The sequence below is a fragment of the Ylistrum balloti genome, unplaced genomic scaffold, assembly GCF_031769215.1.
Source record: "Ylistrum balloti isolate Yb309-2 unplaced genomic scaffold, AGI_CSIRO_Ybal_v1 Utg369690, whole genome shotgun sequence".
Classification (NCBI taxonomy): domain Eukaryota; kingdom Metazoa; phylum Mollusca; class Bivalvia; order Pectinida; family Pectinidae; genus Ylistrum; species Ylistrum balloti.
Window position 1 is genome coordinate 1,265,787 of NW_026781926.1, and position 22,285 is coordinate 1,288,071.

The 22,285-nt window shown below is 37.5% G+C and overlaps 1 protein-coding gene across 1 annotated transcript in view; it reads right to left on the minus strand.

Annotated features, from left to right (window-relative positions):
• Positions 1-22,285, minus strand: part of LOC132565097 (dystrobrevin beta-like) — an 81,999-nt gene that overhangs the window by 35,875 nt on the left and 23,839 nt on the right. The window contains exons 6-12 of the mRNA XM_060229703.1: positions 20,801-20,952; positions 16,050-16,158; positions 15,478-15,644; positions 14,601-14,728; positions 11,794-11,829; positions 6,650-6,751; positions 4,753-4,849 (exon numbers count right to left, since the gene is read on the minus strand). Of these exons, the coding sequence (XP_060085686.1) occupies positions 4,753-4,849; positions 6,650-6,751; positions 11,794-11,829; positions 14,601-14,728; positions 15,478-15,644; positions 16,050-16,158; positions 20,801-20,952 (791 nt within the window). The remainder of the gene's footprint in view (positions 1-4,752; positions 4,850-6,649; positions 6,752-11,793; positions 11,830-14,600; positions 14,729-15,477; positions 15,645-16,049; positions 16,159-20,800; positions 20,953-22,285) is intronic.

Genomic DNA, 22,285 nt, shown 5'->3' on the forward strand with positions numbered 1-22,285 from the left:
CTTGGAATCTCTTACCTGTATTTAACACATAGAACAAGGACTTGGAATCTCTTACCTGTATTTAACACATAGAACAAGGACTTGGAATCTCTTACCTGTATTTAACACATAGAACAAGGACTTGGAATCTCTTACCTGTATTTAACACACAGAACAAGGACTTGGAATCTCTTACCTGTATTTAACACACAGAACAAAGACTTGGAATCTCTTACCTGTATTTAACACACAGAACAAGGACTTGGAATCTCTTACCTGTATTTAACACACAGAACAAGGACTTGGAATCTCTTACCTGTATTTAACACACAGAACAATGGTTTGCAATGTTTCAATTATATCTTACACACTGAGCAATGGCGCCCAAGGTCTGATCCGTAACTTAAAGAACAATGATGTTTCACCTGTAACTTACACAATATTGGATACTAAGCTCTCTCTCTAACTTACAGAACAATGGCCAGCAATGCTTCACCTGTAACTTACAGAACAATGGCCGGCAATGCTTCACCTGTAATTTGCACACTGAACCATGGATACCAACCTCTCACCTAAACTTACAGAACAATAGCTTGCAATGTTTCACCTGTAGCTCACACACTTAACATCAGATACCAACCTCTCACCTGTAACTTATAGAACAAAGATGTTTCACCTGTAACTTACACAATATGGGATACTAAGCTCTCTCTCTAACTTACAGAACAATGGCCAGCAATGCTTCACCTGTAACTTACAGAACAATGGCTGGCAATGTTTCACCTGTAGCTCACACACTTAACATCAGATACCAACCTCTCACCTGTAACTTATAGAACAATGGCTGGCAGTGTTTCACCTGTAGCTCACACACTTAACATCAGATACCAAGCTCTCACCTAAACGTACAGAACAATGGCTGTCAATGTTTCACCTGTAACTCACACACTTAACATCAGATACCAACCTCTCACCTAAACTTACAGAACAATGACTGGCAATGTTTCACCTGTAACTCACACACTTAACATCAGATACCAACCTCTCACCTAAACTTACAGAACAATGACTGGCAATGTTTCACCTGTAACTCACACACTTAACATCAGATACCAACCTCTCACCTAAACTTACAGAACAATGACTGGCAATGTTTCACCTGTAACTCACACACTTAACATCAGATACCAACCTCTCACCTAAACTTACAGAACAATGACTGGCAATGTTTCACCTGTAACTCACACACTTAACATCAGATACCAACCTCTCACCTAAACTTACAGAACAATGACTGGCAATGTTTCACCTGTAACTCACACACTTAACATCAGATACCAACCCCTCACCTAAACTTACAGCACAATGGCTGGCAGTGTTTCACCTGTAACTCACACACTTAACATCAGATACCAACCTCTCACCTGTAACTTATAGAACAATAGCTGGCAATGTTTCACCTGTAACTCACACACTTAACTTCAGATACCAACCTCTCACCTGTAACTTACAGAACAATAGCTGGCAATGTTTCACCTGTAACTCACACACTTAACATCAGATACCAACCTCTCACCTATAACTTATAGAACAATAGCTGGCAATGTTTCACCTGTAACTCACACACTTAACATCAGATACCAACCTCTCACCTGTAACTTATAGAACAATAGCTGGCAATGTTTCACCTGTAACTCACATACTGAACATCAGATACCAAGATCTCCCCTGTGACTTATAGAACAATGGCTGGCAATGTTTCACCTGTAACTCACACACTTAACTTCAGATACCAACCTCTCACCTGTAACTTATAGAACAATAGCTGGCAATGTTTCACCTGTAACTCACACACTTAACTTCAGATACCAACCTCTCACCTGTAACTTATAGAACAATCGCTGGCAATGTTTCACCTGTAACTCACACACTTAACTTCAGATACCAACCTCTCACCTGTAACTTACAGAACAATAGCTGGCAATGTTTCACCTGTAACTCACACACTTAACATCAGATACCAACCTCTCACCTGTAACTTATAGAACAATCACTGGCAATGTTTCACCTGTAACTCACACACTTAACATCAGATACCAACCTCTCACCTATAACTTATAGAACAATAGCTGGCAATGTTTCACCTGTAACTCACACACTTAACATCAGATACCAACCTCTCACCTGTAACTTATAGAACAATAGCTGGCAATGTTTCACCTGTAACTCACACACTTAACTTCAGATACCAACCTCTCACCTGTAACTTACAGAACAATAGCTGGCAATGTTTCACCTGTAACTCACACACTTAACATCAGATACCAACCTCTCACCTATAACTTATAGAACAATAGCTGACAATGTTTCACCTGTAACTCACACACTTAACATCAGATACCAACCTCTCACCTGTAACTTATAGAACAATAGCTGGCAATGTTTCACCTGTAACTCACACACTTAACTTCAGATACCAACCTCTCACCTGTAACTTACAGAACAATAGCTGGCAATGTTTCACCTGTAACTCACACACTTAACATCAGATACCAACCTCTCACCTGTAACTTATAGAACAATAGCTGGCAATGTTTCACCTGTAACTCACACACTTAACTTCAGATACCAACCTCTCACCTGTAACTTACAGAACAATAGCTGGCAATGTTTCACCTGTAACTCACACACTTAACATCAGATACCAACCTCTCACCTGTAACTTACACAATGAACATTGGATACCAATCCATGTCTTTAATATAAATTTGCTTTCTAGACAGATGGTCCTCAATATGTATCAAAAAGCATGATATATCAACCTTGGTATTTCCATAACTTCCAACAAGAAATAACCCTTTTTGAGAAACAGGAACTTGCTGTATCTGTCATATCTGTATTCATTATCAGTAGGTGTGACAGTAATACGGATTCACTGGAAATCACATGTTAAATGAGTCAGTTGCTTCATTCCATGAATGGACACTCAAATGTATGTTGATCAAATGATCAGTTTGCCTGTCTCACTGCTTTCATTTTTTCCAGATTGCTGGTGGTATACACTGCTGCTGGACTTTGAGCCTAAGAGGTTTGCAGTAACCTGTATGCAACATTTTAATCCATTCAAATTGTGGCACAGAATGTACGTATTTACTTGACATTCAAATGGAATTATTGGATATATGAAAACTATGACATTTACTGAATTATGGAACACCATATTTCATTTAGATTTTCCTCAGTCGCCTCTTAGGTTTCAAAGTTTAGACCCTTAGCATCACTGACCACTGTATGATGCAGTTCAATTCATAGTTTGGCTCTACTCTATCTAATGCTAAAGTTCTATTGAAATGTCTTAAGCAATTGTATATCATGTGTACAATCTTTGGCTTTTCTGTATCTGCTATTTTGTATTGAAAAGTGCAATTCTGTTGCCAGTCTTTTGTACAGTCTTTGCCTCTCTCTACTTAATCTATTTTAACTTTCTATTGAAAGGTGAAGGTCACTTGTGTATCTTTTTAATAATCAATGAGACTTTGTCCACACAGTTTAACAGTTACATACCTAAATCAATTTTGAAATTCACTGTGATGTACAAAATTTTTGATACATGTATTTTTGCAATATGAGGATATTTACAATCTGTTGTAAGGTCTTGTGTCCTAACAATGCATTTTATTTTTTAAATGACCAATTAATGGCTGTAATTTAAAGTCAGTGTTTTATCAAGCTGATGACTATTCCCATGCCATGCATGCTTTCTCCATATTTCAAATACCATATCCAATAAGCTTAAGCCCATGCCTGTCATGAAGTCTGCCTGTACATATTGCTGGTGTTCAGATAACAAGTAAATGCTGTATGATTGTCATGCAGTAAGCCTATCCCCTGACTTTGAGTCAGTATTTATATGTTGAACCCCTTGTTTCATCATTTTAAACCAGACAATCATTCTTTGCATCAGATTTTGGTAAATCTGATTTTTTGCTGACTACAAAAAATTAGCACTGCAAACGTTGACCCTGTCAGAGGTCTGACAAGGGGGGATAACTTGTGACAAGGTTGATGACAGGTACAAGGAACTGATACTCTGTGACTGGCGTTATTGGATTTTCTCACTCACCAACCAAAGTAATAAACCAAGAATTAATCAGCACTATGCTAATGCCCAGCACTGCCAAGATACACAAAATGAGGGAGGAAACAATCCAAAAACAATTTTGCTTCTCCAAGATTGACAGAGCAGGGTAAAGACCAGTGTAATATAAATTCAAATGCTACTGTCAAAGCCTGACAACACTGTAATATTACTGGTCTTACTCCGTGCAACAGGTTGTCATACTCTACCCAAGGAACAACATATCAGGTTTTGGGGTCATCACCATGCCAACAGCTGTCCTTCACGCATGACAAGGACTTCAAGCAGTCTACCTATCAGCAAGTGGTGTTTACAGGGAAAAGGGCATCAGAGCTGATAGGAAATATTGTATAAATCACATGTAAGTCTGAAATCATGCCGAGAGATCCCATCATAATAGTGGTACAATTTATCAGATCTACACATTGTCACGAGGATCAACATCAGCACAAACCAGCGAGTAGCAATGTGAAGGACACTCAGGGAAGTTTGTCCACGCACAGTCAGCTACATTAAGAACACTTCTGAGTAATATTGTCTGCATTTATAGACAAAAGAATATGAAATATTCAAAGATTGAAAGTACACAGGAACTTCAAGAAAAATAGTTCTCACTAGCTTAAGGTTGTACTTACTGCGTTGGTAACATCAGCAGCCAGGCGCGCAGCATACCTGGCGATGAGGCGATGCTCGTCATCTATTCTTGTCGTGTCCACGTTGGTTTTGCTGGGGCTGAAACACAAAACAGTCATGTAAACACCATCATTGTTCATCTTATTTTAAATAGCTGTGAGGTAAGAAATTCACCAGTCTAACAAATGTAAATGTAAGAGGTAAGGAAGGGGAGGGACGACAGATCAGACTGAGACCCTGAGCTTGTAAACACTAAGAAAGACATGATATGAAGCTGGTCTCTTGTTATAACCCTGACTCGTCTGGTTACACATTTGTTAGCTTTTTAAAATCTTCAGCCCTAAAGATGTAAAGGGTACTGACAATCTAAATTATCTCCTAGCCAAGTCCACACAGATACCGCTTGAATCAAGACACAGGTGACCCTGTCTTAGACAAATGTACACAGATACCGCTTGAATCAAGACACAGGTGACACTGTCTTAGACAAATGTACACAGATACCGCTTGAATCAAGACACAGGTGACACTGTCTTAGACAAATGTACACAGATACCGCTTGAATCAAGAGAAAGACACAGGTGACCCTGTCTTAGACAAATGTACACAGATACCGCTTGAAACAAGAGAAAGACACAGGTGACCCTGTCTTAGACAAATGTACACAGATACCGCTTGAATCAAGACACAGGTGACACTGTCTTAGACAAATGTACACAGATACCGCTTGAATCAAGAGAAAGACACAGGTGACCCTGTCTTAGACAAATGTACACAGATACCGCTTGAATCAAGACACAGGTGACACTGTCTTAGACAAATGTACACAGATACCGCTTTAAACAAGAGAATGACACGGGCAACACTGTCTTAGACAAATGTACACAGATACTGCTTGAAACAAGAGAAAGACACAGAAAACACTTTCATAAGACAAGAGAAATGCAATGAAGTCAAACAAGGTTTTACACCAGGATACCAGGATCTTCTTTCAAGATGGCTGTTCTAATGTATTGAATCAAATTGTCATCAGAAGTCAACTGGCCCATAAAGATAAGCCTCTCACTATGGCCATGAATGAAGCACTATGTTTATATTTTTAATTTTCATCTTGTTATGAGGGGAGATAACCCCAATTTGTGTACTTTTCCTGTAATATTACTATATTGTGTGAAGTTCATGCACTGGAAATACACAATTGACTTTTTAAGGCTAGACACTACATAAATGTGATACAATAGTAAATATGAACTTTAGAACTACAGGCAAAAATACCCATTCTTTTGTTAACCATTCTTTGAACATTAGTCCTTAAGTCCTGAATTTAAGACAGCTGGTTCTGTTCTCAATTTTTCAATTCTTAACATTCAATATGATGATGCTCATTGTCCTAACGAGGTAACAAGAGTAATGACATTGTCACACACTGTTAGCTGTACTGTAAATAACCAGTCGTACCAAGACAGTGTCCCAGTAAACACCAGAGAAATCATTTCTACACTTATGAGTCATGATGTATGGAATGATTTTGCCTTGCATTCCTTTTAATTATAAAGCTAATTCTTTTAAAAGAAAGCATTTTTCTGTATTATTGAATGTCTCTTCAACGTTAACAGATTTGATTGTGTAGTTCCTATTTAAATACCAATATACATTGGATTGTAGTTAACACCAGACTAGCTCATTCCCTGTTTGTATTATTGCGTTATGTCGACTAGTATAAAAAGTGGATGCTTCTGTTACCTAGCTGTATCACATTAGCCAGCATCTCCACACTGATCCTTCACAATCTCGTTAGTAGCAACATTTGGCATTACCAAGATGAATTACTGCTAGTTGCCCAGAGTAATGGTAAGTTAGGAGAGCTGAAGAGCGTAAGAGCATGAGTATTGTCCTTACCTGCGAGGACTGATGCCACTGTCGACAGACGACACCTCTGATGACTGGGTCAGTGGTAGTTCCTGATGGAACCCATTCCTGGGCGGCTGTGGCGTAGGAGGTCTGTAACACAAATACAATCACATGTGAATGGTATGCTTGACATTTTAACTGTTACAATTCCATGGTTTTACATCTACAGGACATACAGCTCTCTACGTCTCTTACAATATTGTGGAGATTTTTGGCCCCTGTTCCCCGGTGCAATGCTGTGTCGTGTTGCTAGAGGAGTGAGTAGAGATGCCTGACTGAGAAAACCACAGGAAAGTGTATAGGTAAATCTGGCAATCTGATTTAATATCAATCTTGCAAGAGCTAAATAAATCAATTGATTAAAAGTGCTGGAAAAAGGTTTGAGGGCTCACAGATGCACCTGCTTTTGCCTAAATCTTGTTTGTACACTGATGTCAGCAGCGATCAATGGCTTGGTACGGGGAACACGCATGAAGCACTGATCAATCATGAGAGGTTGTGTGGTATGTCACCATCACAATGTGGGTCTCACATACCACAACTTATAATTACACTCTGTTTAATACACTTCATTAACTCATTAACGATTTCATCCACATTCAGTTTTATCATTAAGTTACCCAGTTATGACATCAATGACCCTGGAATGATGTAATGACTACATATAGCACAATATGAATAGTGTCCTATACAGCACTATATTTATCAACTAGAAATTGTAGGCCAACAATTTGATGGACTTTTCACATATATTCAACCTCGTTTCCACAAACATGAGAGCCAACCATCCATCTGATTTATGTATCACATATCTAGACTCTACAATTTCAGATAATTTGTTTGTTACCTGAAAAAGAACTTTCTAAATGTGACCCGAAAACCAGAAGTTGAAATTTGATCCAATGCTTTCTTACTATTATCAAAAGTGATTGATTACAAAATGCAACTGACCAAATGCTATCACCATTTATCTATTCGTTACTCCAAATAAGCCTTTTTTAAGATTTTAAAACAATTGAACCCTATGACCTTGAAAGTGGGCGAGGGTCATTCCTATTATCAAACTTGATAGACCATGACATGTGCAATTTACGTATGAAAAATCATGACTCTTAAACTTGTAGAACTTGAGAAGAAGAATTTCAAAGTTTGTAATCAAACTTAACACTTCATAAAAACTTGAAATTCACACTTTTACATGGCTCTTTTTATTACTGTCATTAGCAATCCGTTGCAGTACAGACTTTATATATTGTATTCATCCTGTGCCTTTTGTTTACTGTGGTAAGGGCATTTAAAGACTTGTTTACAAAAAGGAATTGGTCATAGTATTTGAATGATCAAATATCATCATCCTGTGGCCCTGTATTATTTAGAAAAAGTCATTCAAAGATTTTAACAAAACTGACCCCGGTGACCCTGAAAGTATGTCAAGGTCTTTCATATGATCAAACCTGATAGCCAATGACCTGGACATCTTACATGTGAAATATCAATATCCTAGACATTGTAGAACTTGAGAAGAAGTTCTTCAAAAATCAAACAGCACTTCTGGATTTTTACCCCTATTGAAAACTGAAAGTTCATAAATTTCAATTTTTTTGTTTTTTTACTTATTCCTGTCGATAGCAATAAGTGATATTAACAAAATATGGTTCTAGGCCATGCCAATCTTGAGAAGTAGTTTTTCAAAATTTGTTGAATTTTGACCATTGTCAAAAAATACAAGTTTTTTCCTTTATTACCATTGCTAGCAACTGGCCACAGTATGCAACCGACTAAATATTGTCACATTGTAATTCTTGGTTATTGGTTAGACGCTATTTCAAGATTTTAACAAAATTAACTCCTGTGGGGGCCAAACCAATCTGAATGCTTCCTTACAATTCCAGTCAGCTATTTTGCGCAAATAGTCTTCAACATACAAAGCCAACAATGAATGCATGCTATATCACAAGGTCAATTGACGTTTTTGTGCACTTGAACAGAGCCACATGAATTAAATGACTAATTCTCAAGGAATTTTCCCATTAGTTCACTCATTAAATCATGCAATGGGAAAAATGTGAGACTTCTTAATTATCTACAAAAGGAAATGGCAGGACATGTTACATCTCTCCATAACAGATTTACAGTGAGTGCAGAAAAGTTACAGGAAGGCAGATAAAGAAAACCATTAATGAATTATCTCTCCTTAAAATGATGGGAAGACCTGTAGTATCAAAGTTTCCTGTTATAAATGAGCTTTTAAGTCCATCATCATCATCATCATCATCATCATCATCATCATCATCATCATCATCATCATCATCATCATCATCAATATGTGGGCGTCAAAATCTAATATCAAAACAAAATCTTTCCGACTATTTTTGCTTTTGGACGTCTATATATGGATATGGTGATTATATCAATTTCTATTAGTATCACAGAGGTAATCGGTAGAACACACGTAACCTCCTGTGATGGCTTTACCAGCAAAACAATTTGTGTCCGAGACAGAAGATTATGACTGGCAGATACAACACATGATAAATGCCATATTCTACATGCATTACATATACCCTGCTCAATATTCATGGAAAAGAAAATCACCCTCAGCACATGCCAAGGAATTTTAAGACTCCATGCATATTACGGAAATGACATTTTCAAAACAAACATGGCAGGGTTAAGAAATTTGGTCTGGTGCAGCAAGTCCCAGAAATTGTAGTTATCGTGGAAACTTTTTAACCGATGCTGTGTGGCACACCAATGAACAGCTTTATACAGTCAAGTAACACCGACAGTAGATACCCATTATAACCTACACTATAATGTCATTGATTTTACCACAGAACAAGTGAACTGTGTAACATATACAAGAAACCGAGTTGTTCCTTTTAAGTGAACAGCTTAAGGTTAATTAAATTCAAGAAATATTAGCAATATAGCAACAGATGAATTGATACCACAAACTCGCTGAGTAGTGAAGTACAAAAGAATGCCAAAGGGAATTAATGTTTTAACGTTAGCATATAAATAGATAAAGTGATACCAGAATATTGATATCTAACACCCAGTTCATGATAAATCTTTTTTATCATCAAAGTAAGCCTGAATCAACCCTTCCTTGTAGATATGTCGTGTAACAATTGAAGACGTTTATTTTACACAGTTTGAAATTGTGATTAAATTTACCATACTTATTTAGAATTAATCCATATGAAATGTAGGTTAATTTAAAAAGTGATTTGTAGATTAGATATTAAGTATGTATAATATCCAGTTAGCGATTTTTACATGGGAAAGTTAATTACAAATCTTAATATTGAACAGCAGTGAAGTAAAATCATATCATTCACTGTAAGAGCTATTTACGTTTATATTACGAAATACATCACATATACCAGCAGTATCGTAATTCAATTCCACACCAAAACTTGTAATAACAAATTCCAAAAATGAGTCTAAGAGATTTCAGGAAATTGCAGCGAATAGTTATTGATTACTACGGTAATGCACAGTACAAATCCTTTCCTTTTGCTCAAGGGACATCCAAATCTGACTTAACCTATAGTCAATACCTATATAGAGACCTAGCCTATTTCCATAGCTACCAGTTCAAGGTCAAAACTTAACATCAAGCATTGAAAATAGATCCCACCAGGGTTGTGTATAATTAATCTACGGAGATGTCTGTGATCAGTGAGTCTGATTGTGGATTCCACATGGAATGGTGTTTGGTACAATCCCTCAAAGCTAGATATTATTAGGAGTATAAACACCTATCAGCACTGAGGTGCTAATGCTCAGAAAAATATCTCAAAAATACAGTAGGATTCCTGGAGATAAACTTTTTCACATTCACAAACAGTATCTGTATAAAGTGATTTGAATATATTGATGTTACAATTTCTTCCTACCGCGCAAACTGTTAGAGGTTAGTATATAAACACAGGTATATAGCAATTAAACAATTTTATAAGTAAACATGATCAATAAATAAGAAATAAGCAGTAAAAAATATACCATGTATAACTCTGTGCATTAATTATTTTTTAAACAATTACCATTTTCTATATTTGTGATGTACATGCTTATAGTCTGAGAGAAGCATTTTTTTATTCCAAACTTTAGGTATTCCACAGTTCTTCAAACTATAGAAACTCATCTCCTATATAGGACAAGTTAACAGTAATCTTCCTCTAAGGACAGATAAATACTGACCTCGTACATAGGACAGACAATACTGACATTCTACAAAGGACAGATAAATACTGACCTCGTACATAGGACAGATAATACTGACCTCCTACAAAGGACAGATAATACTGACATTCTACAAAGGACAGATAAATACTGACCTCCTACATAGGACAGATAAATACTGACCTCCTACATAGGACAGATAATACTGACATTCTACAAAGGACAGATAAATACTGACCTCCTACATAGGACAGATAAATACTGACCTCCTACATAGGACAGATAAATACTGACATTCTACAAAGGACAGATAAATACTGACCCCCTACATAGGACAGATAAATACTTACATTCTACAAAGGACAGATAAATATTAAATTCCTACATAGGACAGATAAATACTGACCTCCTACATAAGACAGATAAATACCGGTCTCCTACAAAGGACAGAAAAAATATTGAATTCCTACATAGGACAGATAAATACTGACATTCTACATAGGACAGATAAACACTGGTCTCCTACATAGGACAGATAAACACTGGTCTCCTACATAGGACAGATAAACATTGACCTGCTACACAGGACAGATAAATACTAAACTCCTGAATAGGACGGATAGATGCTGACCTGCTACAAAGGACAGATAGATGCTGACCTGCTACAAAGGACAGATAGATGCTGACCTGCTACAAAGGACAGATAAACATGAATGTCCTACACTATACTGATAAACTTTGGAAATATTTGTCAAAGATATTCATTTAGTCAATAACACATGATATATAATAACGCAGTAAACCAGCTCTACAGCACACCTGTAATAATCGTTAATGTAATAACAGATGGCTAATCACCTGCGATTTAACAGCTACAACATACATGTGCACATACAACATATATACAAGCAGTAGGACAAGCCAAGCAGAACCTAACATACTTCAGGAGGCGCATAACATCCTCAAAAGGGAGCTTTCTGTAAAAATAGGGAAAACTCAAAATCACAAACAAAATTACTGAAACACAAAGCAAAAGTATGATTACTTTGGTGTGTGAAATATTCTCAGAAATGATATATATATATTGTGCATTTAGGACAAACACTGCACTGATAGAGTCATTATTTATCTCATTACAACATATATATATATATGTATATGTGTGTTATATAATTCGGACAGTGTTGAAAAAAGCATTCTAAGAATATAACTTGCAAATTATTCAATTTCATTCTTATGAATATTGTTACCAATTGTTGAACTAGTCATTTTTCCTATGTTGTCAATGCCACTCCATATTTCAGAGCTGGTTACAGTTCTATCAAAACTTTATCTACTAACATATGTGTTTTCTATTGTACAAAAAGTTTCAGTATTAGGAACAAGAAGAGTAAGACTACACTAATATAAGAAATATAATAACACAATCTAACTTGATATAGATATCAAAGAAAATGTAATAATATTAATAAAATATATCGAAAACTCAGCTTTTTGTAAGATAAAAAAATTTAGGTAAATGAAACAAGAACAAGATTGTTAATAGCTGGTTTGCCAAAAGAAAAGCATGAGCTCAAAGGCATTTCAACAGCAGTAAATGACACCAGAAGATTTCAGAATATAGCCTGTAAGCTACAAAAGTGCAAAATGGCCAAATAATTGTAGCCAGCAGGATATTGTCAAAGTTTGATGTTGTCTCGGATCTGTTATGGTGTTCAGTAGGGGCCAGTCCAAGTCTGATGATGTCTAAGATCTGTTATGGTGTTCAGTAGGGGCCAGTCCAAGTCTGACATGTCTAAGATCTGTTATGGTGTTCAGTAGGGGCCAGTCCAAGTCTGACATGTCTAAGATCTGTTATGGTGTTCAGTAGGGGCCAGTCCAAGTCTGTCATGTCTAAGATCTGTTATGGTGTTCAGTAGGGGCCAGTCCAAGTCTGACATGTCTAAGATCTGTTATGGTGTTCAGTAGGATCTAGTCCAAGTCTGACATGTCTAAGATCTGTTATGGTGTTCAGTAGGGGCCAGTCCAAGTCTGACATGTCTAAGATCTGTTATGGTGTTCAGTAGGGGCCAGTCCAAGTGTGATGACGTCTAAGATCTGTTATGGTGTTCAGTAGGATCTAGTCCAAGTCTGACATGTCTAAGATCTGTTATGGTGTTCAGTAGGGGCCAGTCCAAGTCTGATGATGTCTAAGATCTGTTATGGTGTTCAGTAGGAGCCAGTCCAAGTCTGTCATGTCTAAGATCTGTTATGGTGTTCAGTAGGGGCCAGTCCAAGTCTGTCATGTCTAAGATCTGTTATGGTGTTCAGTAGGGGCCAGTCCAAGTCTGTCATGTCTAAGATCTGTTATGGTGTTCAGTAGGAGCCAGTCCAAGTCTGACATGTCTAAGATCTGTTATGGTGTTCAGTAGGGGCCAGTCCAAGTCTGTCATGTCTAAGATCTGTTATGGTGTTCAGTAGGGGCCAGTCCAAGTCTGACATGTCTAAGATCTGTTATGGTGTTCAGTAGGGGCCAGTCCAAGTCTGTCATGTCTAAGATCTGTTATGGTGTTCAGTAGGGGCCAGTCCAAGTCTGTCATGTCTAAGATCTGTTATGGTGTTCAGTAGGATCTAGTCCAAGTCTGACATGTCTAAGATCTGTTATGGTGTTCAGTAGGGGCCAGTCCAAGTCTGTCATGTCTAAGATCTGTTATGGTGTTCAGTAGGGGCCAGTCCAAGTCTGACATGTCTAAGATCTGTTATGGTGTTCAGTAGGGGCCAGTCCAAGTCTGTTAGTCTGGTGTTATGGTTTTCAGTAGGATCTAGTCCAAGTCTGACATGTCTAAGATCTGTTATGGTGTTCAGTAGGGGCCAGTCCAAGTCTGACATGTCTAAGATCTGTTATGGTGTTCAGTAGGGGCCAGTCCAAGTCTGATGATGTCTAAGATCTGTTATAGTGTTCAGTAGGGGCCAGTCCAAGTCTGTCATGTCTAAGATCTGTTATGGTGTTCAGTAGGGGCCAGTCCAAGTCTGACATGTCTAAGATCTGTTATGGTGTTCAGTAGGGGCCAGTCCAAGTCTGTCATGTCTAAGATCTGTTATGGTGTTCAGTAGGGGCCAGTCCAAGTCTGACATCAGTAGGGGCCAGTCCAAGTCTCTAAGATCTGTTATGGTGTTCTGTATGGGAGTAGGGGCCAGTCCAAGTCTGACATGTCTAAGATCTGTTATGGTGTTCAGTAGGGGCCAGTCCAAGTCTGTCATGTCTAAGATCTGTTATGGTGTTCAGTAGGTCTAGTCCAAGTCTGATGTCTAAGATCTGTTATGGTGTTCAGTAAGTCATGTCAATCATGTAAGATCTGTTATGGTGTTCAGTAGGGGCCAGTCCAAAGTCTGTCATGTCTAAGATCTGTTATGGTGTTCAGTAGGGGCCAGTCCAAGTCTGTCATGTCTAAGATCTGTTATGGTGTTCAGTAGGAGCTAGTCCAAGTCTGACATGTCTAAGATCTGTTATGGTGTTCAGTAGGGGCCAGTCCAAGTCTGATGACGTCTAAGATCTGTTATAGTGTTCAGTAGGAGCCAGTCCAAGTCTGATGATGTCTGGTTTATGATGGATCCAAAAGGAATTTGAATAACATTTGTGGGTTTATAAATAGAATTTAAAGCAACATATGTATGTATAGGTGTAAAAATACATAAAACTTGCAATACATACACCAGTACAAAATAGCAAAGATAGTAAAAATAAAGAGGGAATGTTTGTAAGACTTACACGATGTAGGAAAGATCCATGGTTTTCTCTGGTGTGTCAGGAAAGTGAGGAATCTTCTGGTTTGCCTTGGTCGGCACACATTTCATAGACTTCTTAAGATTGTGGCCTATCTGTTTAGCTGCTGACTTCTAGCATGATAAAAATATACAACTGTGTAAGGTTATCTTTAGTAAAGCCAACTGAGCAGTAATAATTAGAAAAGTAATTAAATCTAATAATTCTTGTAATCATTACATTTATGTGTCTGACATTGAAATCTGTTACAGGATAACAAGTGCAGGACATCTTTTTCTCATACATGAAACAGGCAAATCTCATGTGCTATCCCGTGCCAGATTTTTTTTTATATTATCAAATCTGTCTAAATTTACATAATATATAGCACCAAAAGATGTCAAAAACAAACTTGTCATTTCACTTGTCTTTAAGAAGTATAACTGCAAAGGGAGATAATTTTATCGAATGGAAGAATTTTGAAAATAAAAATTGTTGAGAAAAATTCCTACATATTGACACACTAAAACGCAGAAAAATGAATCTATCAGCATTATGTGTGAGAAATGGATTTATGTCAGTCTTGGTCTGACATTCTATGATATTTCATTCTTGGTTTCAGTTTGAATGGGTTTTTGTTATTTGATGTCAGCCCTCGACTTATATAAAATCATTCTCAAACAGGAAACAGATCCTATTAATGCATCAGACTGAGGACATATAAAAACTGGTGGAATCCACCTGTATACAGAAACCAAGATTTACAACCATCAATTCAGTCCTTCCTATATCTACATCAAAGACCAGTGTGTAAAGATTACATGTCTAGCTGTCTTTCCTTCCCATCAAGTGTTGACAGATAAATGTTTCAAAATCAACTTACATAGGATGTGTACTCTTTCATATCATGGTCATTACTATGGTTTCCAGAGGTTCGACCCCTCCAGAAGCAGTCTTGGCACAACTGGTAGTTATAGCAACGCTGACACTTGTAACGGAATCCCATAAAGGACTCACGGTGACAACCCTCACACTGCACTGGATGAAACACTGAAACAATGAGAGTAAGAGTTAACTCCCCTGGAGTAGCTAAACCATGTTTTACACTTGTGCTCCTTTACAGTAAATTATAAAATGTGTTATTGATTGTAACCATATATTTACAGTTATAACCATACACATGTTATTTAGCCCATCATTATCTTTTCTGATCATTAAAACAATAATCCAAAACTTTTTCATTGTTCTATGAAGCCCATCTCAAGCCCATGTCAAGCCCATCTCCTGACTGTGCAAGAAGTCAGATGTAAGTCTCCTGTGGTTATTTTTTCTCCTACAAAGTTATTAGTCAATATAAGGCATGCCATTCAACTTAAAGATTAAAATCACTTCCATATAGATAAAGATTGTTACTAGGATTGCTAGGACTGGGCGATGTCACATCTGGTTCCTTACCATTTTCCACCTGTGCCATTCTGTTAAGTATGGGTAGCCACATGAGGCATTGCGGTCCTGGATCTGACATCATCACATTGAGAAAGTCATTCACATTCACTGGCGACCTCTGTTGGAGAAACAAGCTATTTGTAATGACAGTATATAGTGGAATAACTATTACATACTATCATTGGTGGTGTCAGTTTGTGAAGGAAAATTTCCACTAGATAAAGAAGTTATATAACAACATTAATATCCTGTACCTGATTATGTGTCGAGATCTAGTGGAGAAAATTTCCTGTACATGATGAAGTTTTGAGATCTAGTGGAGAAAATTTCCTGTACATGATGAAGTTTTGAGATCTCCTGTCAATAAAGATGTATTGCCTTCCCCTGGGAAACTTGCAACACATCCTTTCCATAATACATAGCTCTCTCTCTCTCTCTCTGCCCACTACATATTCCCTATACTTCTGATATTAGCTGGTGGCTACCTCAATGAACAACATATGGGAGGCCCATCACATGCCATCAAGAGCAATAAGCATAAAGTACCCTGACTAAGGCCACATCTACAAGTAAGACATGACAAACCTGTCTATTTCTTATCTTTCTGCAAAACACAAACTACAACTGAGGAGCATCAGTGCAAGCACCTGCAATCCTCAGCAGTAGTTAATTAGGCTTAAGCTCTAGCCCATGAAGATATTATGGCCTCTTTCTCCAGTTATAACCAATCACTATCAATGCAGGTTAAAAAAGAACAATAATCATATAAATGTTATGGCTAAATTGTGTAATTTTATTTGATATAGTACAAATATACCAGGTAGGCTTCCTACTAACTGTGATGTGACCAGAGCAGCATGTAAACTGTACTGATAGCATTGGTCACAACAAACAGGGCCATGGATCTAAAAATCAATTTATGAGAAAAAAGTGGTGTTAGGTGTTAACCATGACAGCGTGTGATTGTCTTATTATTTTCATGTGAAAGAAGTGAAGAGGATAATTGTCCAGACAAAAGTTTTCCCAGTAGAACCAAGGCTAACCTGATGGAATAGGACTACACCTGTATATCTATAGCAGTTTTCCTAGTAGAACCAAGGCTAACCTGATGGAATAGGACTACACCTGTATATCAACAGCACTTTTCCCAGTAGAACCAAGGATAACCTGATGGAACAGGACTACACCTGTTTATCAACAGCAGTTTTCACAGTGGAACCAAGGCTAACCTGATGGAACAGGACTACACCTGTATATCAACAGCAGTTTTCCCAGTAGAACCAAGGACTACACCTGTATATCAACAGCAGTTTTCCCAGTAGAACCAAGGACTACACCTGTATATCAACAGCAGTTTTCCCAGTAGAACCAAGGACTACACCTGTATATCAACAGCAGTTTTCCCAGTAGAACCAAGGCTATCCTGCTGGAACAGGACTACTCCTGTATATCAACAGCAGTTTTCCCAGTAGAACCAAGGCTAACCTGATGGAACAGGACTACTCCTGTATATCAACAGCAGTTTTCCCAGTAGAACCAAGGCTAACCTAATGGAACAGGACCATACCTGTATATCAACAGCAGTTTTCCCAGTAGAACCAAGGCTATCCTGCTGGAACAGGACTACACCTGTATATCAACAGCAGTTTTCCCAGTAGAACCAAGGCTATCCTGATGGAACAGGACTACACCTGTATATCAACAGCAGTTTTCCCAGTAGAACCAAGGCTAACCTGATGGAACAGGACTACACCTGTATATCTATAGCAGTTTTCCCAGTAGAACCAAGGCTAACCTGATGGAATGGGACTATACCTGTATATCTATAGCAGTTTTCCCAGTAGAACCAAGGCTATCCTGATGGAACAGGACTACACCTGTATATCTATAGCAGTTTTCCCAGTAGAACCAAGGCTAACCTGATAGAACAGGACTACACCTGTATATCTATAGCAGTTTTCCCAGTAGAACCAAGGCTAACCTGATGGAACAGGACTACTCCTGTACATCAACAGCACATCAGTTCTTCAGCATTATGGCTGACCTAAACTGTTAATTCTCACCGTATCTGATAACATCCTACAGCAATGGAACCAAGAGGTATCTCAGGACCCTGTGTATATACCTCATCAAACCACACAGCTCATAATTACAGTGATATCTACCATCATATCACATATCTCAGGACCCTGTGTATATACCTCATCATATCACATATCTCAGGACCCTGTGTATATACCTCATCATATCACTGAGATCAGCACCCTGTGTATATACCTCATCATATCACTGAGATCAGGACCCTGTGTATATACCTCATCATATCACTGAGATCAGAACCCTGTGTATATACCTCATCATATCACTGAGATCAGGACCCTGTGTATATACCTCATCATATCACTGAAATCAGAACCCTGTGTATATACGTCATCATATCACTGAGATCAGGACCCTGTGTATATACCTCATCATATCACTGAGATCAGGACCCTGTGTATATACCTCATCATATCACTGAGATCAGGACCCTGTGTATATATCTCATCATATCACATATCTCAGGACCCTGTGTATATACCTCATCATATCACATATCTCAGGACCCTGTGTATATATCTCATCATATCACATATCTCAGGACCCTGTGTATATACCTCATCATATCACTGAGATCAGGACCCTGTGTATATACCTCATCATATCACTGAGATCAGCACCCTGTGTATATACGTCATCATATCACATAGTTTAGCACTCTGTGTATATACCTCATCATATCACTCAGATCATAGTTACTGGGAAATCTGCCATCATATCACATAATCCAGGACAAAAGGTATATATCTCATATCTTACACATAATAATTATAAGAATATCTGCCATAAATATCATCAAATCACACATTTCTGAATTCCGAGGGATATCTCACCTCACATTTCACATTTCATAATCACAAGGAAATCTGCCATCACATCTCATAGTTCTGAATCCAAAGGATATCTCACCTCATATTTCACAGCTAATAATCTCAGCGATATCTAACACAGATCCAAAGGCTAATGCGACAAGGATATCTCACCTCATATTTCACAGCTAATAATCTCAGCGATATCTGTCACAGATCCAAAGGCTAATGCGACAAGGATATCTCACCTCATATTTCACAGCTAATAATCTCAGCGATATCTCACACAGATCCAAAGGCTAATGCGACAAGGATATCTCACCTCATATTTCACAGCTAATAATCTCAGCGATATCTCACACAGATCCAAAGGCTAATGCGACAAGGATATCTCACCTCATATTTCACAGCTAATAATCTCAGCGATATCTGTCACAGATCCAAAGGCTAATGTGACAAGGATATCTCACCTCATATTTCACAGCTAATAATCTCAGCGATATCTGTCACAGATCCAAAGGCTAATGTGACAAGGATATCTCACCTCATATTTCACAGCTAATAATCTCAGCGATATCTAACACAGATCCAAAGGCTAATGCGACAAGGATATCTTACCTCATATTTCACAGCTAATAATCTCAGCGATATCTGTCACGGATCCAAAGGCTAATGCGATAAGGATATCTTACCTCATATTTCACAGCTAATAATCTCAGCGATATCTGTCACAGATCCAAAGGCTAATGCGACAAGGATATCTCACCTCATATTTCACAGCTAATAATCTCAGCGATATCTAACACAGATCCAAAGGCTACTGTCACATTAATATTAAAACCCATAACCATAAGGATATCTTGCTATGACATTTTATAGTGCATGCTCAGAGAGATTACCCTTTATATATACAGATTCTGTCAACCATGACTGTGATGAATATATTCACCCTGTGTACTGCACACATTAGCCTTGATAAGACAAGGACAGATAATGGAGAGAAGATGCAGGATCAAGAAGAGCCAAACATCAAACATTCATAGGAAGCTGATTCTACAAAGCCAGATTCTGAATCAATATAGTGTTTGTTGTGACCTACAAGTAAGCTGACAGGTAAACATTCCTGATATATACAGGTGTATAGAGCTCTCATTGACCAGGCAGGCCTAGGGTGAGGATCAAACCCAACACAGGTGAAAGTCAGGTATGCCTGATAATTACATCACACTCTACAACAGCCAAATCAGGTCATCACATGAATAACGCAACATGTAGCTGATCATAAACACAGTCTTAAACATGGAGCTGGTCATAAACTGAATTTTTCATGTAAGTCTCACCTGTAATCAACAGGTAGTATGCTCTCATACCTCAAGTCATAGATATCCATCAAAAATTGATTTGGTTTTTGCAGCATTTACTTTTATTACAACTAAAGCAAAACTTTTCTAATAATGTATGACTGGTTTTTTCCAGGCTTGAATTGTTGCTATAATGAATCTCAGACTGCAGGAACCAGCAAAATTTAATTGCAGTTCCTGATCTTCCAAGGTAAAGTTATGACTTTGCTAAAATCTGACACTCTAGTTTTAAGACCAAATGAAGGAATTAGGCTGTGATCAAATAAAACCTGTTACACAGCTGTTTCCATCAATGGCAAGTGAATGATAAATTTAAAATGATAATAGAAAAATGTACTTGTAAAACAGTACTTTGGGCACTGTCACCTGAGTTACCGGCAAAACACATGTTAATAATAACTTTTGATCCTACAGCTGTCGTAACTGTAACTGTCTTGTACGTTGGTGTACATATGTATATTTCTCTATACATTGAGTTGTGCATACTCACACCATCGAAGCAGGCCCGGGAGGCCATCTCATTGTACCCAAATGATGGTCCCTCAAACACAGCTGTTGGGAGTGTTAATAGGTCTCGTAGGTAGTCCTCAAATCGTTGTCGGTTTAGGTAGCCACTGGAGTCCGACAACTGAGTAAATATGTCTGTAATAGTAAATACAATGTATTCAGAAGGTTTTGGCCAAACTATATCAAATGGTTAACTAAAACAGAATGCCATATTTTCACAGAAACAGAAAACGTTTCTGATGAGCTCCATTCTTTTAAACATTTTCTGATCTTAATTTTTAGCATTTAACTATGCATGATTTCAGTGATTCTTTCACTAATTTTATAGCTAAAAAATAAGCTAAAACATGAGTTGTATTATTCCAAAATGAAAACGAAATCAGGACTATCTTTCCAACCTTACAGGAAATATTTCTATATCTTCATATTGTATGCTGACACAGACTGCTGTAACATGTACGGATAAAAAACATAGGACTATTTATGACATAAGCTAAATTCCTACCCTATATCATATGTATGACTTTATCATTTGCCTTATACACAGAGTAAATGACTTCTGTATAACGTATGACACCTGCTACAACTAAACATGGTTTGGAGATTCTTGACATCATCCCCATACTAAGTTACAACTTCAATCTGATTTGTGTTTTTATCTGGAAACAGCAAAGGTACAATAGATAACAAATCTTTGTCATATCAAACTCGAATCTGTGAAAAATGTATCCATGTCAGAAGCTGTAGCAAGGACAAAGAAAACGGAAAATGGAAAAATGGGTTTCTCTTTGAACTTAAAGGAAAAGACCAATGTGATAAATCTGTGTCATATGAAAACACCTCATGACATCATTTAAGGCAGTGCACAGTCAGATACTCATCCATTGTTTAATTAAACCCATGCTAATGGGGCCGCGTTTCCATGGCAACACGTGGGTGTGACTCACACTCACATCAGATATGGCCTAATCCTTTCCATGTACAATAACCACAAATTAAATTTAGAAGCAATTACAGCAACAAAAAGCTTAATGTGTTTTTCAATGACAGAAGTGTTCACGATGTGACTATCTGTAATTATACAGGATTTTGAAAATAGTAGGTAAATCTTCTTGGCACTGTTGTTGTAATTTGTTGAAACCAAACAAAAGAAAAATTAAAGTATAAACAAGTTGGTGTTAGGTTTTAACTTTTTCATTTAATCTAGGAAGGATTTGCACTTTAAGGTGTGGCTGTTATAAACAAGTTTGTACATTATCTTTACTCTTAAATTTATCTCTTAAATTCAAGTCTAAAACATAAAGATCAAGATTTTGACTATGGAACCAGTACATGTAGTATATAACAGCCAAAAGTATGGAGTGTACACATGTATTAGGAGGTGTACACATGTATTAGGAGGTGTACACAGGTATTAGGAGGTGTACACATGTATTAGGAGGTGTACACATGTATTAGGAGGTGTACA